We start from the raw sequence: 16244 nt of genomic DNA on the forward strand, positions 1-16244 counted from the left end.
AGCAAATCGCCATGTACAGATGTGTCACTAAACCAATACATATGCCAGCAAACCAACAGATGTCCCAGCAACACAATACATAAATGTCATCAAACCAATACAAAGGCAAGTAAAATTAATAGTTTTTTCCCTGAATGGCACCCCACTGGTTTCCTCAAAGGCATCATCAAGCAACCCTTGTCTTTCCACACCCAGATCATAACAAACACCAAGGGCAGGCACATGACTATAATAGCAATGATACCATTGAAAGCAGCTGCCCAGTACGGAGATCACTTACTCTTTGGGGAAGGGAATGGGTTGGAGCAGACTGGCAAGAGCTGGTCTCCAGTCATCGTAATCTGACCTGAAGGAAAAAGGAAAAAAGTAATTTCAGAAAAGTTAATGGTTGTTACCTTTGTGAATAAAACAAAACCAACACTAGCTTGGGAGGTGTAAGCTTAGTACCAAATTTTTGTTACGTTTGGCATTTATATTTAAAAGCAAAAGGCCTTCTTAGTTCTAGAGCAGTGTCCTAATGACCAGGATTTGTATGTATATATGTATGTATTTATATATCATTCAAATCTACACATCCTACTGGGCACGTTTTCACTACAGCTAGCTACACGTTCGGTTGCATCTATTCTGAGACACGACAGCAGGGTGTGACGGAGACTCACAGCATCTTGAGGATCTCCACGTAGCAGCCCAGCACACGGTCAGCTTGAGCATTGAGCTGGATGGCCATGGTGCTGCAGGTGGGGCTGACCAGCAGGCAGTCGATGAGGTTGGGCTCGCTCTCGCTGCCCACTGGTCCCTTCAGCTTCTCGTTGGTGGCGTTGTTGCGCTCCAGCTCCACGTGAATCTCGCTGGAGTTGACAATGACCGACTTGATGCGGGTCTCTACGGGCGTCCCAACATCCTGTGACACAAGGTCGGGGTTGGCCCTCATCAGGCGCAGGGGCAGGTTGGGTTTGCGTTCGCACTGCTGTTGGCACCCATTCCGGATTTCCTTCAGGCTGGGAGAGTTGTCTCGGCTGGAGGGGGAAAGAGCACAAATGTCAGATCATCTTGCAGTTTTAGACAGACTGACAGTCTTACTATTTTTACAGCCAGAAAAAAGGACCAGAGGACATGTTTTTATCATTTCAGAATTTATTGTTTTCCTTTTGTGATCAAATAAAAAAAATATTTTGGGGCCTCCGCTATGATTCAGGGTGTGATGACACAATGAGGGATGCAACCCTCCCTGAGGGGTTAGTCGAAGCTAATGATGGGTCTGTGGAAATAATACAACATCTCTCCAGGATCGTGCTGAGGAAATCCCACTGCGGCAAAATGATGTAAAAGATTAATGAAGCAGAGTCATTTTTTGTGAGCAGCTGAGGTTGCAGGAGCAACACCTAGGGAATAATGCGTACTCCATTCACCAACCTAAAGAGGCTCATTCTTTAAATATTCCTACAAAACCAGACGTTAATCCTCAACCTTTAATCATGATAATTATGTTGAGAAATGTGTAAAAAAGATTCCCAAATTGAATTATACTGCATACAAGTCCTTTGGTCTGTGTAATAGAACACCATTTAATGTTCTTAATGTTATATATCCTGTAACACATTGGACACCTTAATGCTATTGAAAGAATTCCTTGCAGGCACTTTGAAAACCTTCTTGGTAATAATTTTGTTATAAAATAAATTATTCTCTTTTCCTTTTAGTCTAAACATTATTTTACACTAAACCACACAGCTCCAGTCTGACAAGATTGGGTTTCTGTTTTTCTTGTGGAGCAATTCTCCAGCAGCCACAGTTTGCAGTCTGTACAACGTGAGATTCAAACTCAAGTAATGTCCTGCTAGCAGGGAAGAACTGTATTTGAAACTATTTACTGCTCCACAAACAAATTAATAATTATAGTATAATATATATATATATATATATATATATATATATATATATATATATATATATATATATATATATATATATATATATATATATTTGTTACAAAATCTCTGTGCCAAGTCTGCTCATTTTATACCTTTATTATTGGCTTAATTTGTTTTGCTGTAATTGTTTGACAGGGAAGTTGTAAGTAAATGTGTACACATTGAGCATTGTGTGTTGCATGCAAGTCATCAGGACTCTCAATGATTTACAAGCTGACAAGTATATTTCAATGCCTTGGGGAACACTGTGGATACAATGCTCACCTGTTGATAAACTCCTCGTAGCAAGAATAGATGGCAGCTAAGCAGACTGCCACGAGATTTGGCAGGACTCTGGGGTGGGGGCACTGCCCAGTGGGCCCGTGCATGCTGTAAGAGAAGACATCACAGGTGTAACCTCAAAAAAGGATGCTGATGTTGCTGCAGTGTATTCCTGCAATATCAAACACATGTAACTGTAGCCGGTGGCATTAGGGGTGTGTGTTCTTCGGTGAAGTGTGAACCTCTACAACAGCTATAAGAGCATATAGATAAATATGCATTAGTAAACATTGTGCTTAGGTGAATTCATGTTTTATTAACATCTCACTGCCAAGCACGGTAAGGCCATTATTTATGAAGTTCTAGCCTAAATGCTACATCTGCAGTGCATTTAAAAATCTAAACTATTTACCGCACATAAGTCAACAACTGTTTCCTCAAAGTGATTAGACGAGAACGTTTCCAAGAAATCTATTTTTAACAGTGTGTGTTTGTTTGTTTGTATGGGTCAGTTTCATAATTAAATAAATATCCCAGATTTCTACCAGCATGGAAAGCAGGAGGGACAGCTGTTTCTTTCAGTTTGAGGAAAAAACTCCCACTCAGAGTCTACATAATATATATATATATATATATATATATATATAAAATGAAAGGATCACCATATGAAATGTTATAAACTAAGTACAACAGTCAGCGCTGTAGGTGCCGACGTGTTATGCAAACCAGCGGAGAAGGGTGCTTTTCATACTCTGTCCTGCTTCTCTCCTATCAGTGTGCTGTGAATTGCGTCTTTGTGCGCACTGTCCTCTCCCAGCCCTGATGGGAAGAGCGAGGGAGCCGACAAACACAAGAGCAACCGGCGCACCGAGCAACCACCCAGCTGTCGCGGCTCACCTCTGGATGAACTTCTTCACCACTTCCATTCCTGCGTTCAGCTCATTCAGCGCCAAGATATACTCCTGAGTGAAGAGGCGCAAACGTGGGCATTTCCCAAAATCCTGAGCCAGGGATGAGGAGAGGGTGGAAGGAAGGGGAAGGAGAAAAAGAAGACATTTGACTTTGATTTCTTTTTATTTTCTGTATCTGTTGGATACGATGGTTCCATAATAAAAGGAAGACCACCTTTGAAAAAACAACAGTTTTGAGTTTTGCTTTAAGAGTCTACTATTTTTAGTTTTCTTTCGCTAGTTATCCAGTTACTGATGTTCAACTTCAATCTATCAATTGGGAATTTACACTTTGTCCTCAATTCATAGAAGGTTTCACACACACACACAAATCTTTTCCGCTTCAACCTGGCTTCATAAATAAATAGTTTCTCTGTGCAGAAGTGGGGCTGTGCTGATTGGGATGATTTAGTGTTCCTTTATAGAACAGCTGCTTGGGACATGAATTGCAGCAGAGAGAAATTAAACCTTAAACAGCTATGTGAGGAGAATATTCCTCTCATTTTAAGATTTTCACTCTCTATCACTTAAAGAAATGGTCAAATGTATGTGTATGACATTCCAACGGCTTCATTTGCTCAAGCAAACTACCATCAATGTCTAGAGAATGTCACCCGATTTATGATGTGTAGTTTGTGAACCAGAAAAGATTAGTATGAAACCACCACTACCAACAACAACAACTATAAAAAACTTTTTTTTGTACCGAACATCAAACATTATTTCATGTGTGAAATCCCACACACTCTTACATACATCCGTGGTTGGTTGTTTAGGCAATAACTACAACCACACCAGATGCCTACCATGTTGTGTTTGAGGATTCTTTGTACCACAGGTGTGAACACTTCAATCACCACCATTGACCGAGGACGCTCCCTGCAGTGCTGGAGATGGGAAACAATGAGAGAGAGTGAAGGGAGTGACAAGGCAGGACTCCACAAGAGAAAATGTCTACATTTATGGTGACCTCAAAATGCTAGCCTGCTAGCCATCTTGGTGCACACTCCAAATCTTCTCTGATCAAATCTGGGTGGCATATGTGGAGGGGAGGTTTCCAAACAAGTTACTTTTACGTAAGGAAAAAAAAAAAAACACAAAAAACCCATCTGTACTGCAATGATCGTTAACCTTGAGATAACAGAGCATCTAAAATTGGTTTTCTTTGTTTGTTAGCTTTAAAAGCTGTCTGAAGGTTAAATGCATTTACCTTGCAGAAGAATTCACAGAGGTCAGGTGGTGGGTGGTTGTTTTCCAGAAGAGGTGCGATTGCCTGAAAGGAAGACAGTAGCAATGACGCAATCAATGATGCAGACGCTTCCTCCAAAACATGCCATCATTCACACCTCTGCTGAGTTGAGGACAATACATTATTCTGCACTTCTGTACCCATCACTTGACTTAGTTTAGAGATGGGCAAGTCTTGTCCTTAATGTTTTGGATGCCTCTAAAATCACCACCTGCAAAAAAACTGGACCTTGTTCAATTTTAACAAATGATTGGATCGGTTTAGTAACAGAGAGCTTTGGTGGAATGAAACCTTAACCCTTTTGTTTATCTGGTTTTAATAAGTCAGAAGGAGGGTTCTGAATGGAAGCTATATAATACCCTTGCAACTTTAGTAAACAAAGTAACTCTTATGGTTCCCTTATTACTGCCAACTCAATTGTGCAAAGAAGTACAAGGGAATTTACAAGATTAATGAGAAACCTTTTCACAATATTGGCAACTTTAAACCTTGAACATAGTGTGTAACCGCCATTTCTGTGAATGCAGAATTGAAGACCATAAAGGGGTGGTTTCACAGACCCAGCCTAGCACAAGTTTTGAACTATCCAAAGTGATTTTAGATAGGTTAGTACAAAACTAATGCTAATCAAAATTTATATAACCAGTTGAAAACTACAAATAAGAACAAGCCATATGGCCCATCTCCACCCCCACCCCTAGTGCAACTTACCACAATTATGTTTTCATGCTCCTGTGTGGTCAGGTTTGTGTTCTGTAAAGAAAAAAGAAAAAAAATATATGAATCTGTTTCAGCGTGTGTGTAATCCCGGATTATAAACATCCCCTGCTGTAATCTCTCTGTGGATGTACACTGCCAAACTCTCCGATTACTCAGTGACTGCCCAGGGAAATACTCTTCATTGCAAAGCAAACTGTGCTTATGTTATTACAAGGCAGCTGTCTGCAGCCGGAATTACACTGACTCTAACCAAGTTGTGGCACAGAATCTTTGCTCAAATTAAAGAAAACAGTTTCTGAAGATATCTAGCTAGGCCTGTATTTTGCACAGATGATCCCTGTACTGATGAATTTCTAGAAAGACCACATTGTCTTTACAATAACATGTATGTATGTATGTATTTATTTATTCCACACACATACACACACTTCCGAGGTACTGGCTGAGGAATAACAATGAAAATCTGACCAGATTTGCAGAATTTGCTTCCAAGTGCAGATTGAAAACATAAAGCATAAGTATAGAAAACAAATACAATTTCTCATACACATTCTAAGAAGGACGGATTGCTCAATATTATGAAAGCTGTCAAACTACAGTGGTACACATCCTAAATGTTAAACCACAGCAAATGTACATGCTATTTCTTGGTGTGTTTACAACATTATAAAGTGTTTGCAAAAGAAGGGGCGGGGGTATGTGTGTGAAGAAGCTTTGGGAGGAAATTGTTTAGATTTCTGCTTAGAGTGAGTCAGACAGCTCTGTCTAAGTTTAATCTTGAGAGGATCATTGCCCTTGCTTAGCATTACGAATAGGGGACATTATGGAAAAAGTCCAATCACAAATGCCAGTTTGATATCAAATGAAACTAATTTGATCAGTATTGAGATTACAGAGGTTATCAAGAGAACAACATATTGTGAAGAGGATTTCTTGTCAGTGTTATCCATACAGTCTTCCAGGGGGTCCCTGTTTGTATGCTTATACTTTACATGTCTGCAAATAAGGTATAGTTGTCAACTGAGAATAATTTTAATTAACTTATTATCAGGATTGTGTTTTTATGTATTGTTACGGAGGTTTGTTGCACTCAGTGCTTGTTATTGTGTGGAACCTAGTAGCAGCCCTTCCTGGTTATTAGCCAATAGTATGTTACATATTAATATGGGATGTCCTATGTAGAGCTTGTGTTCATGTTAGTTAGTTAGTTAGCTGATTGCTCGCAGATTCCCGGTTCGGGTGACCTGGATTGGGGCAAGAGCGTCAGTTTGTATTTGTAAAAAAAAAAAAAAAAAAAAAGGAAAGGGAAATGGTAAAGACATTAATCTAATAAGACATGAAATACTTGAAAGTTTATACTATGTTTATCTATGTGCCTAAAATAATATTTAACAAATTCAAATTAAGTGGTCTGAAACCGTTTTAATACTAATATTTACATTTATTTAAATTTTATTTTTGTACTTTGTCAAATGAATGTACTAAATATAAGCAACGGGGTATATTACTAATTCATATAATTGTGTGTGTGCTTTGGAAAGGGTCATTTGAATATATGTGATCCCCCCCTCTGATGTCTGGACCTTGACTATACCTTGACCAAGAAATCTGGACCCTGACACAAAATAATTGACTACCCCTGATGAAAGATATCACCTGCTTGTCTGAGAAGTTGGTGATATCTTCATTTTCCTTTTCTATACTTCTTTTCTAAAGGCACACTGGTGATTTGTTGATACTAGGGCACTATTTCAAAATGGAGGTTAAATTCCTGTGGTTCAGTGTTTAGTATCATCATAGTTTCAATGTGGGCACAATTGTTGGAAAAGGAACAAAGCAAATTCAAGTACTGTGACTTGGTGGTTTGATTATACTCTATGTACTGTGAATAGTGTTCTATTCCTGTTGAATTACAGGCTCAAAACATATCTTCATACAGTTGACAATAAATCAATAATAGAGACAACCGAGATGGAAATTACTTCTTGAACAACACATTGAATAAAAGCACCAATTTGTTACCTTAATGAAAACAAGTGTAAGAACAGTAGTGGGGGAAGCACTGTTCATGGGCAAGGTTTCAATAGTTTGTTTTCTAATGCCTGTAACCAAAACAACAGCCTGAGCCCTAGCAGACGAACCCAGATCTCCTACCCCCCACTCACCTCTGACAGTAGTTTGGAGACGATCTCCAGCGGTGCCTGATGGATGGAGTCATCTTGCAGGGGCGAGCTGAGTGCCATGTCCACCAGAGTGCGGATCTCCTTTAACACTACCTCCCAGCGGCTGGGGTTACTCAGGACCTTCTTGTACTTGTAGATCTTTTTCTGAAAGCAGAACAGCAGGCATTGGGCATGAGGGGACAAAATCACAAATTTTCTCTGTGTATCGAATGCACCCCTGATATTTTTATTGTGTGTTTTTTTGTTTGGACTTGTTTGATTTGGTCAACATGCTGACTGGTTCAAGTGAAAAGCAGATTTCAGATTGAGATTATCTCTCGTGCGTTGCTAATGAGTGTCATTTGCACAAAAATGGGCTGTGAACTCACTGTGAGTGTCAGGAGGTCATCAACAGATACCCCCTCCCTCCAAAAAACAACAACAAAAAACATGAGATAATGTGGGCAAGGCGTTGTTTACAGAGTAGCCTTAGTGGAAATAGCTCACGAGATTTTTCTGTCACAGTGGAGCACCAAAGTTTAGATGGGGACATGCATTATCAAATTTGAAAACAGCTGTAAGCCAGTGTTATTTCCACTCTAGCAATGAGAGCAGCCTCAGGTACAGAAAGATGGCTTTTTTCCACTGACATAAAAAACTTACTGCACTGATACAATATGTTCTTTCATATTTCCCCCGGAGTGAAAGCATTTCTAATATTAATGCTGGGATGAATAAGAACCAGTATCGTAATGGTTCATATACAAGGTACAATACAATCTTTTCAGGACAGAAGTAACTTTTGAGGGGGGTTTATTTGTTTTTTGTCAAGCACTGGGTTTATTTTCACCACAGGTTATAAATGACCCCCAAGTGGCTGTTAGTCTGGAAAGCACAATATGACAGTGTCAAAATTTAGGGGAAGGGACTAGATACTTCTCCTTGTGGTGAGTGGTAAAACCATGGATGCGTGGTCTCACTGCCTCATTGAATACGGAACTTTCACCAAACATGGAGTTATACAACAATAACAAGAAGAAAAATCACAAACCTTCCACTGCAAGGAATGAAACCACTGATCTCTAAGATAGCTGTTGGCCGCCTGAAAGGAATAAGAGTTGAAAAATGTGTTAGGAAAGAAACCTTCACAAAGCTGTCACAGCTGTTACAGTATGTCACAAAATGTAAATCCGAACAGAATATACTCCTATTGTATATCAGTCTCAGTTTCTTTGTGCGTTTGAATGCAGTTATACTTACTTTGCCGTGATCCATTTTTTTGGGAATAGAAAGCAAAACTGCTTAATCAGAACGGGAACACTCGTCAGCAATGCTTACCTTTCGTCTACAGCTCTGTGACTCAAAACACTACCACCATCTTTCACAAGCTGCAGCGCACAGCGGTCACATGATGCTGATGAGAGCTGGAGATAGCTAGCCTTCAGCAAACGAGGGAGTGATAGGATCCCTGCACACAGCATGCAGCCTGAACGAGGATTGTTTATATCTGGGTCTTAGGAAAGGACGAATCAGCTTGAGCCGATTTTCCCATCAATTGGGGTAGGCTTTAAGAGAGATATGTTGAGTGAGAGCCTTCTCATATAGCCTGCAGGCATAGAGAGAGGCATGCTATCTAATGCGCAGCTCCAGAGGAAGTTGGAGCAAGACAGGAATTTGTATTTCAAAAGACAGAGAGAGAGAGAGAGACAGGAAGGGGGGGTGGGCAGACTCAAAACAGTGCACATACCTGCAGAAGCACTGTGCCTGCTGGGAATGTGAGCTGTAAACAATATTTGGGCGCATTTTCCCATGAGAGCAGTTGTACATCCTCGATGGTGCTGTAGGAGATGGCCGTTTCCATGTAACCAGTCGGCTGAAAAGGAGAAAAGAAAAGCAGTGAGACCATTTGGATAAGCACTGAAAATAATAAAGTTTGGAGAATAGCTCATAGCCTTAAATTAATTCAGGAAAGCTCATCATTGCTGGGATAACATGGATTGCAATTTTCTAGTGCCACATCAATATAGGAAGCATAACAAAAAAGGAAATGTGTCTTTAGCTACATCTTTAATGTGTTTTGGAAAAATGTAGTACTGGACCCTAATAGTAGGCCTAATTTTCCATTGTGGGAAAGCTGTCCATATTTCCAATTCATTAGGATACAAAGGTTGTACACAGTGGACAAGTATTTTGAAAGTATTACATGGCTAAGCAATTCCTTGAAAGTATCTATTTAAAACAGCCCTATCATCAACAACTTTGTTCCATTTCAAGTAATGTGTTAAATGTGAATGTTTTCTGTCATATTTCAATGATTAAAATGCTTTTATCATTCAATGTTTGAATAATGTGGCTTTATTTGTATAGTTCAGTCATCCTGGCTTTGAATCAAGCAGTGGCCCTTTTTCTTTTCTCCTTGTAAACCTGGTGTATTTAAAGCAGAGCACAACTATAGCAATCAGCCACCAGATGGCCCCAAGGACTAATTAAAAATCCCACAGGAAATACCCAATTTCCTATTATTGCAGAAAAACTGTTAAATTTATGCATCCAGTATGTAAGAGGCAGACACTTATCTACATGTAAATCATAAATTAATATGGCCTGGCCTCTATATATAACCAGATTTTACCTACGTAAAGAGTTCAGAAATCCAATGATCCCATTTCTGGCTGCTTTTCATAGTGACACAAAGCTTTTGACAAATATTACAGATCTAATTTTGAATATTGAGCCTCTGGATGAGAAAATTACTATGAATATGAATGCCACCAATTCCTTGTTCTTCTACAGCCGTGCTTTATCAGGAGCTTCCGAAGCAACAACATGGTTCTGTTTTACTTCCTCTTTGATAGGCATATTGCTTTTGGTGAAGGTGCAATATATATAGAGAGAAAATAACCACAGATGCAATGCACAGAACAAATCTTCATGATTACAGAAAAAGAAAATAATAAAAAAAGACAAGTCTTTGCAACAGTTATCTGTAAAGACTCATACAAATGTCAAGTGTAGCACAAGGTCTGACATAATTACTGTATGCGCTTCTAAGAAACAAAAGGCCATTACAGGAAGGCTAGACCATTAGTTGCATATTGAGAATACAGGCTGGTGTGCAGCAAGCCAGAAGAAATGCAAGTGACGTCTCTGACTGGAACTGCTGTGGTTGGTTCTGTGACTGGGACGCGAAACCCCCTGGCAATGATTCAATCGGACGATATTGCAGAGGAAGTGTAAATAAAGGTAGAGGATACCAGGGCAGCGCCTGTGCAGAGCTGCAGTGTAAGGCACTGCCAGAAGTGTTGTGGGTGCTGGTCTCCACTCGGAGCTGATCTTCAGAGTAGAGAAAAGACAGTGGGTCTGCATCTAGCACGAATCACTGGGACAAACATTAGGAAAAACTCGGTGTTCATAGCCAGTGTAATAGACATTAACAAATCAGGACTGGGTCTAGACCAAAATCAAAACGTTGACCTAGGCATGTATTGCAAGTTAATAACTTGGCGTTTTTAATTAATATTAAAAAGTGACTGATGACAATAAATTAAACCACAATTGCTTAAATTTGTCGATTGGGCAAAGTTTTGATTGGGTCAAGGCCTTAGTAAGTTTAATGAGGTCCTCACTGCTCTCATTCCACTCTAGCTTAGAGTTGCTACTTGTAGGTCACCTTAAAGCTGGTAGTCAGTAGCCACATAAAGCAAACACCATTCAGTTAGTCTGCTCCAACCAAGTTTGCATCTCTGCAGTAAAACAGCTATTGAACATACTGTACTGCCAATATTAGCAAGCTGCTATTATTTGCAGTTGACCAATCTTTTGAAAATAGAGACACAGTAGGTTGGGAAGGAAGTTGGTTATATATCTGAATGCAGCCATCTTGGTTCAAAGTTAAGGTGCGAGACTAGTTTACACTTTGATTTCATCCTTTGATCTTGTGCATCCCATGGGACAAGGCTGGACTCAGCTGACGTCAGCCTGACATAAATTATGTTTTTATTAACCCTAGCTCTACAATCCAATTCTATCGTAATAACGGAACATGAAAGACAAGCGGGAGAACAAAAAGAATAATGAACATATACAGAATCAAAGGCAAGTTTACAATTATTGTTATTGCATAAAAACAAAATAATTGGTCTCTGAAATTCACAAGGTTAGGCCGGACAATGGAGCCGAAACTGTGTAAAGCACAGTGGTTGAGAGCTGTTCTGTCGTTCCCCACTTGCCCAAAATGTGGTACATAATGATAATTCCACTTTCTTGTGAAGGACAGTGCAGTGCTCTGTAACAGTGACACCCTGCAGGACAGGGAACAGAGGGACCTTTGTCCTCCTCTCCCTACTGCAAGTTGGGTTTCGAATGCCATAAATCATCGATCGAAGGGGAGAGCTTTGTACTGTAAACTTGTTTTATAACACTTTAATGGCCATTGGAAACCTGAAACCCAGGCACTCCCTCTGAATCCTTTTTCCTGTCTCATCTGTTGTTGAGGAATACTGTATGCAACCATTTAAATTTCAACGCAACACAACACTTTACTATATAAAAGACAATAACACACACTATCTGTACATCCCCTTTGGTTCTTACATGTGTAAACTTTCAAATGAAGTTAGTTAGAAATCGTAAATTCTAACATTTACATGTATACTTTTTTTATTATTATTTGAATGCTTTACATTAGGCAGTTTTGAATATAACGATTTTAAAATAAAAACGGGTATAGAAGCCCTTCCATTCCATTATTTTTATCTAACTGAGATTTACTAGCTATAGGCTTTTCCTCTCTATGCTGCATGGACTCTACAGACACTACTTTGATCTCTACGGTATTTAATCCATGCCACAAACCACTGGGCTAAAGCTAAAAGGTAACAGTCTGCCAAGAAACACCAGAAGTTGGCAACAATTGTAAAACACAATATCAAAGCAAATCCGCAGCATTTTCCCATCCTGTTATAACAGTAGTTCGGTATGTGTTCCAACGATGAGAGGCCATGACACAGTCGTCAATTCTTAAGGCTGTTCATAAGCAACTTGGTGACAAAGTTCCCTGGTACAGAGCAAAGTCTAATAGTACCGTCAGTTGCATTAAGGTTAGAGCTTTAAAATGGTACAGAACAAACAAAAAAAATTGATCAAACTTTACATAACCACAAATACTTTGGTAACCTTGACACACCCTCTCCTATTTTAGCAATGTGTTAAGAACAGTTAACTTGGTTTTAAGAATGAGCACTACTTTGTATTTAGGTCTTGTAAATGTGCCCATAAAAAAAAAAAAATATATATATATATATATATATATATATATATATATATATATAATGTCAAAGCTACGTCATGTTGTGTGATTTGACAACACAAAAGCCTGAGATTATTTCAATATGACTGTACTTTTTAAAACTGATTAATATCCCACTTGGTCTTAAATGGTAATAAGAGTGAAGGAAATGAAGAAAGTGGGGAGAGAGGGGGGGCCATTACAAATACACAGAGCAACTGCCAAGGCTAACTTGTTGACCAAATTGATATATTTTTTTATTTTTTTTATAATTTTTTTGGTGCATGTGGAGAAAATGCTGGGTATGAACCGCAGCCAATAACTGCTTTATGCTATGCAAAAAAGATAAACAGAACAGGAAAACATGTCCCAAATAGACTGCTGAAAACCCAGGAATTCTCTAGCCTACATTTCCAAAACATCCTTCCTACAAAGAGGTCAGGGTGACAATACCTTTTTCTGAAAATCTCGCAGGGAAATGGCATATGGCAGGGAATGACTTCATTAAGGTTAAATTAAGGAGGCAATGGTACGAATAAACAAAACAGAGCGGCGTGTGTCTTTGTATATCTATCTTTCTCTGTGGATTTCTCCTGCATCCCTCACTTCATAACAACAAGCAACATGAAAGAGCTATTTGTAGATCCAGATTTAAGGCAGAAAATTGTCCTTGATATGTTTTCTTTTCTTTTTTTTCTTTTTTTTTTAGTGTACTCTCCAGCTATCCAGATCGCCAGACGGAAACAGCTATTCCAACCCCAACAGACAGTTGCCTAGTGCAGTACCAACCCTCTCCCCAAAGAAAAGGATGGCACCCTTTAAAGGAGTGCAGGGGGAGACAAATGAGGAGCCACAATGGTTGCTTTTATGCAGAAAAAGGCCACTTTTGCTGCTGTATTATGCCTCCTCCCTGTGAAGTCACCTCCACACTCTAACCTGTGCCAACTGTACTTTGTGTTCATGGTATCAGTGTATACAAACAGCACGTGCATAAGGAATGATTTGGAATTTATTACTGTGGCTAGCTTTTAACATGTTCGGTCTCGTCCAGTCACTGGTCCTCTCCCGCCTGGACTACTGCAACTCCCTCCTGGGCGGCCTGCCTGCATCCACTACCCGCCCACTCCAGCTCATCCAGAACTCTGCGGCTCGTCTGGTATTCTCTCTGCCCCGATTCGCACACGCTACTCCACTGCTCCACTCCCTCCACTGGCTCCCGATAGCGGCACACATTCAGTTCAAGACTTTGACCCTCACCTACCGCTGTCTGGACCACACTGCACCAAGCTACCTTCAGTCACTCGTCTCTCCATACATCCCCTCCAGACCACTGCGCTCCTCCAGTGCCAGAAGGCTATCTCTGCCTCCTCTCCACTCTCCTTCCTCCAGAGCCGCTCCTTCTCATCCCTGGCCCCTAAGTGGTGGAACGACCTGCCCACCGAAGTCAAAACGGCAGTCCTTGACCTCATTCCAGCGCTTACTCAAGACACATCTCTTCCGACAGCACTTGTAATATTAGTCCTCTATCCCTGCTAGATAGCACTTCAGCTTATTATGCTCCTCGCGTTCTTGATTGTTTTCCTCCTTGCTCCCTTTCCCGTAGCCCTAGTCTGTAACCCTACATCTTGATAGCACTTAGCTTACAACGTCCAGGATGTAGGAAGTCTCTTACTGTACTTGTGTAAATTGTAATTGGAATTTGTAAAATTTATTATTTTGAATTGCTATGTTTTAGCTAAGTTGAATTTGTAATGATTGATGCCTTGTACTTCTCTGTATTTTTGCACTTATGTTGTAAGTCGCCCTGGATAAGGGCGTCTGCCAAGAAATAAAAATAATAATAATAATTGGGCACTATTATTTTTGAGTTTAGTTAGATTTCAAAACAGTGCAGCGTGAAACTGGAATGGCCCAATTAAATAACCTCATTCTGGCACTGACAGCATAACTCTTCGGAAAGATAACACTTCAGTAGAATAGGGGTGTTTTGGGGAAGGTGACTTGGAAGTTTCCCTCAGATCGGAGAAACAATAAGCTGGTAAAACAGAGTACAGCCATTCTGTCAAACAATATTTGTAAATCACAAACTTAAGGAAGATTGACTTAACTGAGATTTTAGCTAGCAGATATGCAAAAGGGAACAGATGAACAACCTCTAAAAATGATGCTCATTGTATTCATCTGACTGCCATGGCCAGCACACTATAGAACGCGCCTTTTAAGATACTGTTCATGAACTCTATCGAACATCATATGATACTTTTATTTATAAGTATGTTTTTAATCTGAGAAACAGCCCAGCAGCAACGTTTGGTGTCTGCCCTCTCTCTTCTCTTTTCTTAAATTGCTCTAAATAGAATGAAACCAGATAAAGGAGAGTTGCTCATTGAAGCGACAATGCTACTGAACCGCCTTGTTTCTTTCACCGCTCAACTGAGGGGGAGGGTGGGGGGTGGGAGAGTAAATCATTAAGGCAAAAAGGGAACAACATTTTATCACCTGGCCTATCATGTTTGAATGATTACATACAAAGTAACATATAGCATTCCTACACAAGGCCCTGTATAGTTATAACTACTCAATTTCACATAAGTGAATTTAAGATCCTACTGCATTTCTAATTGCCAGAGACCAATGCTTTGTGGAACATGGAGATTAAAATCTAAAACTGGGGCTGCAAATGAGGGTGGTCACTGAACAGATGAGGCAGGACACCGGTCTCAGATAATACTCATGACCTTGTGGTTTTCAAGGTGTTCAATGAGACAATTCTCAGAAATATGCTGTCTGAGAAGAACCTCTTAGAACAGACAGTGCTGAGCTTCGACAGCAAGCAAGGCCCACATCATGAGGATATCACATGGCTCAGAGACTAAAACAATTAGGAACCTACGAAAGTGCAAAAAAATATATTTTCAGTTTCAGTAAATCCGTGAGAGATGAGTACAGCTACTGAAGCCCAACATTATTCGGCTGTCTAGACTCACTAGATCAAAATTAAAAATCGTCAGCCTCCCAAACACATCAGACAACTCAGGTACCAAACACAGAGCACATCCGTTGTGTTGTACTGTTGTTTTGCTTTCACAGTCAGACATTTATTGCTGATCATACATTTCTTGAGATATACATCTTTGAATATATTAAATTCCAAACCACAAGCAAAAGCAAATAGGAAGTAACAAAAGTTTCAATTGTCTTCATCTACTTGTCTTTATTTCTCACCTATTTAAGAGGACGTGCATGCAAGGCAGCATAAGCAATCACGTCAGACAATGATATTCATATGCGTGGGGGGCTGGGTGGAGCTTGCATACAAATCTAAGTTTTACATCTTTCTGAATGCAGGTGGAACTTTGTATTCTTATTTTATTTACTGAAAAATCAGGTTAGTGAGCTTATTTTCACCCCTCACCCAACTTTAATTGTGGACAATTCTAGTTCATCCTTAGCTGCTCATTTTAGTTTGGAAGCACTTTGTATATTTGACAAGTTATACTGATGACATTTTCAGCAGACGTGTTACAGCAGCGAAGTTAAAAAAAAATAAAAAATAAAAAATAAAAAAAGCATTACCAACAATCAACCTTTAACGTCAACAGGCGGACCACAGTAATGCATTCTGGGAAAGTAGAGACTGACCACAGCTTTTATCTCTCTACTATGAAGAATGAGTTCTGT

General features: G+C 39.7%; 1 protein-coding gene across 2 annotated transcripts in view; it reads right to left on the reverse strand.

Annotated features, from left to right (window-relative positions):
- cmip (c-Maf inducing protein) overlaps positions 1 to 16244 on the reverse strand; it is a 73388-nt gene that overhangs the window by 13268 nt on the left and 43876 nt on the right. For both annotated transcript variants that reach the window (XM_066713959.1, XM_066713960.1), the window contains exons 2-11: positions 9024 to 9149; positions 8328 to 8378; positions 7280 to 7441; positions 5106 to 5147; positions 4356 to 4418; positions 3952 to 4032; positions 3093 to 3196; positions 2199 to 2303; positions 663 to 1019; positions 281 to 346 (exon numbers count right to left, since the gene is read on the reverse strand). In XM_066713959.1, coding sequence (XP_066570056.1) covers positions 281 to 346; positions 663 to 1019; positions 2199 to 2303; positions 3093 to 3196; positions 3952 to 4032; positions 4356 to 4418; positions 5106 to 5147; positions 7280 to 7441; positions 8328 to 8378; positions 9024 to 9149 — 1157 coding nt within the window. The remainder of the gene's footprint in view (positions 1 to 280; positions 347 to 662; positions 1020 to 2198; positions 2304 to 3092; positions 3197 to 3951; positions 4033 to 4355; positions 4419 to 5105; positions 5148 to 7279; positions 7442 to 8327; positions 8379 to 9023; positions 9150 to 16244) is intronic.

This window comes from Amia ocellicauda, chromosome 9 (genome assembly GCF_036373705.1).
Source record: "Amia ocellicauda isolate fAmiCal2 chromosome 9, fAmiCal2.hap1, whole genome shotgun sequence".
In the NCBI taxonomy this organism is placed as follows: Eukaryota; Metazoa; Chordata; class Actinopteri; order Amiiformes; family Amiidae; genus Amia; species Amia ocellicauda.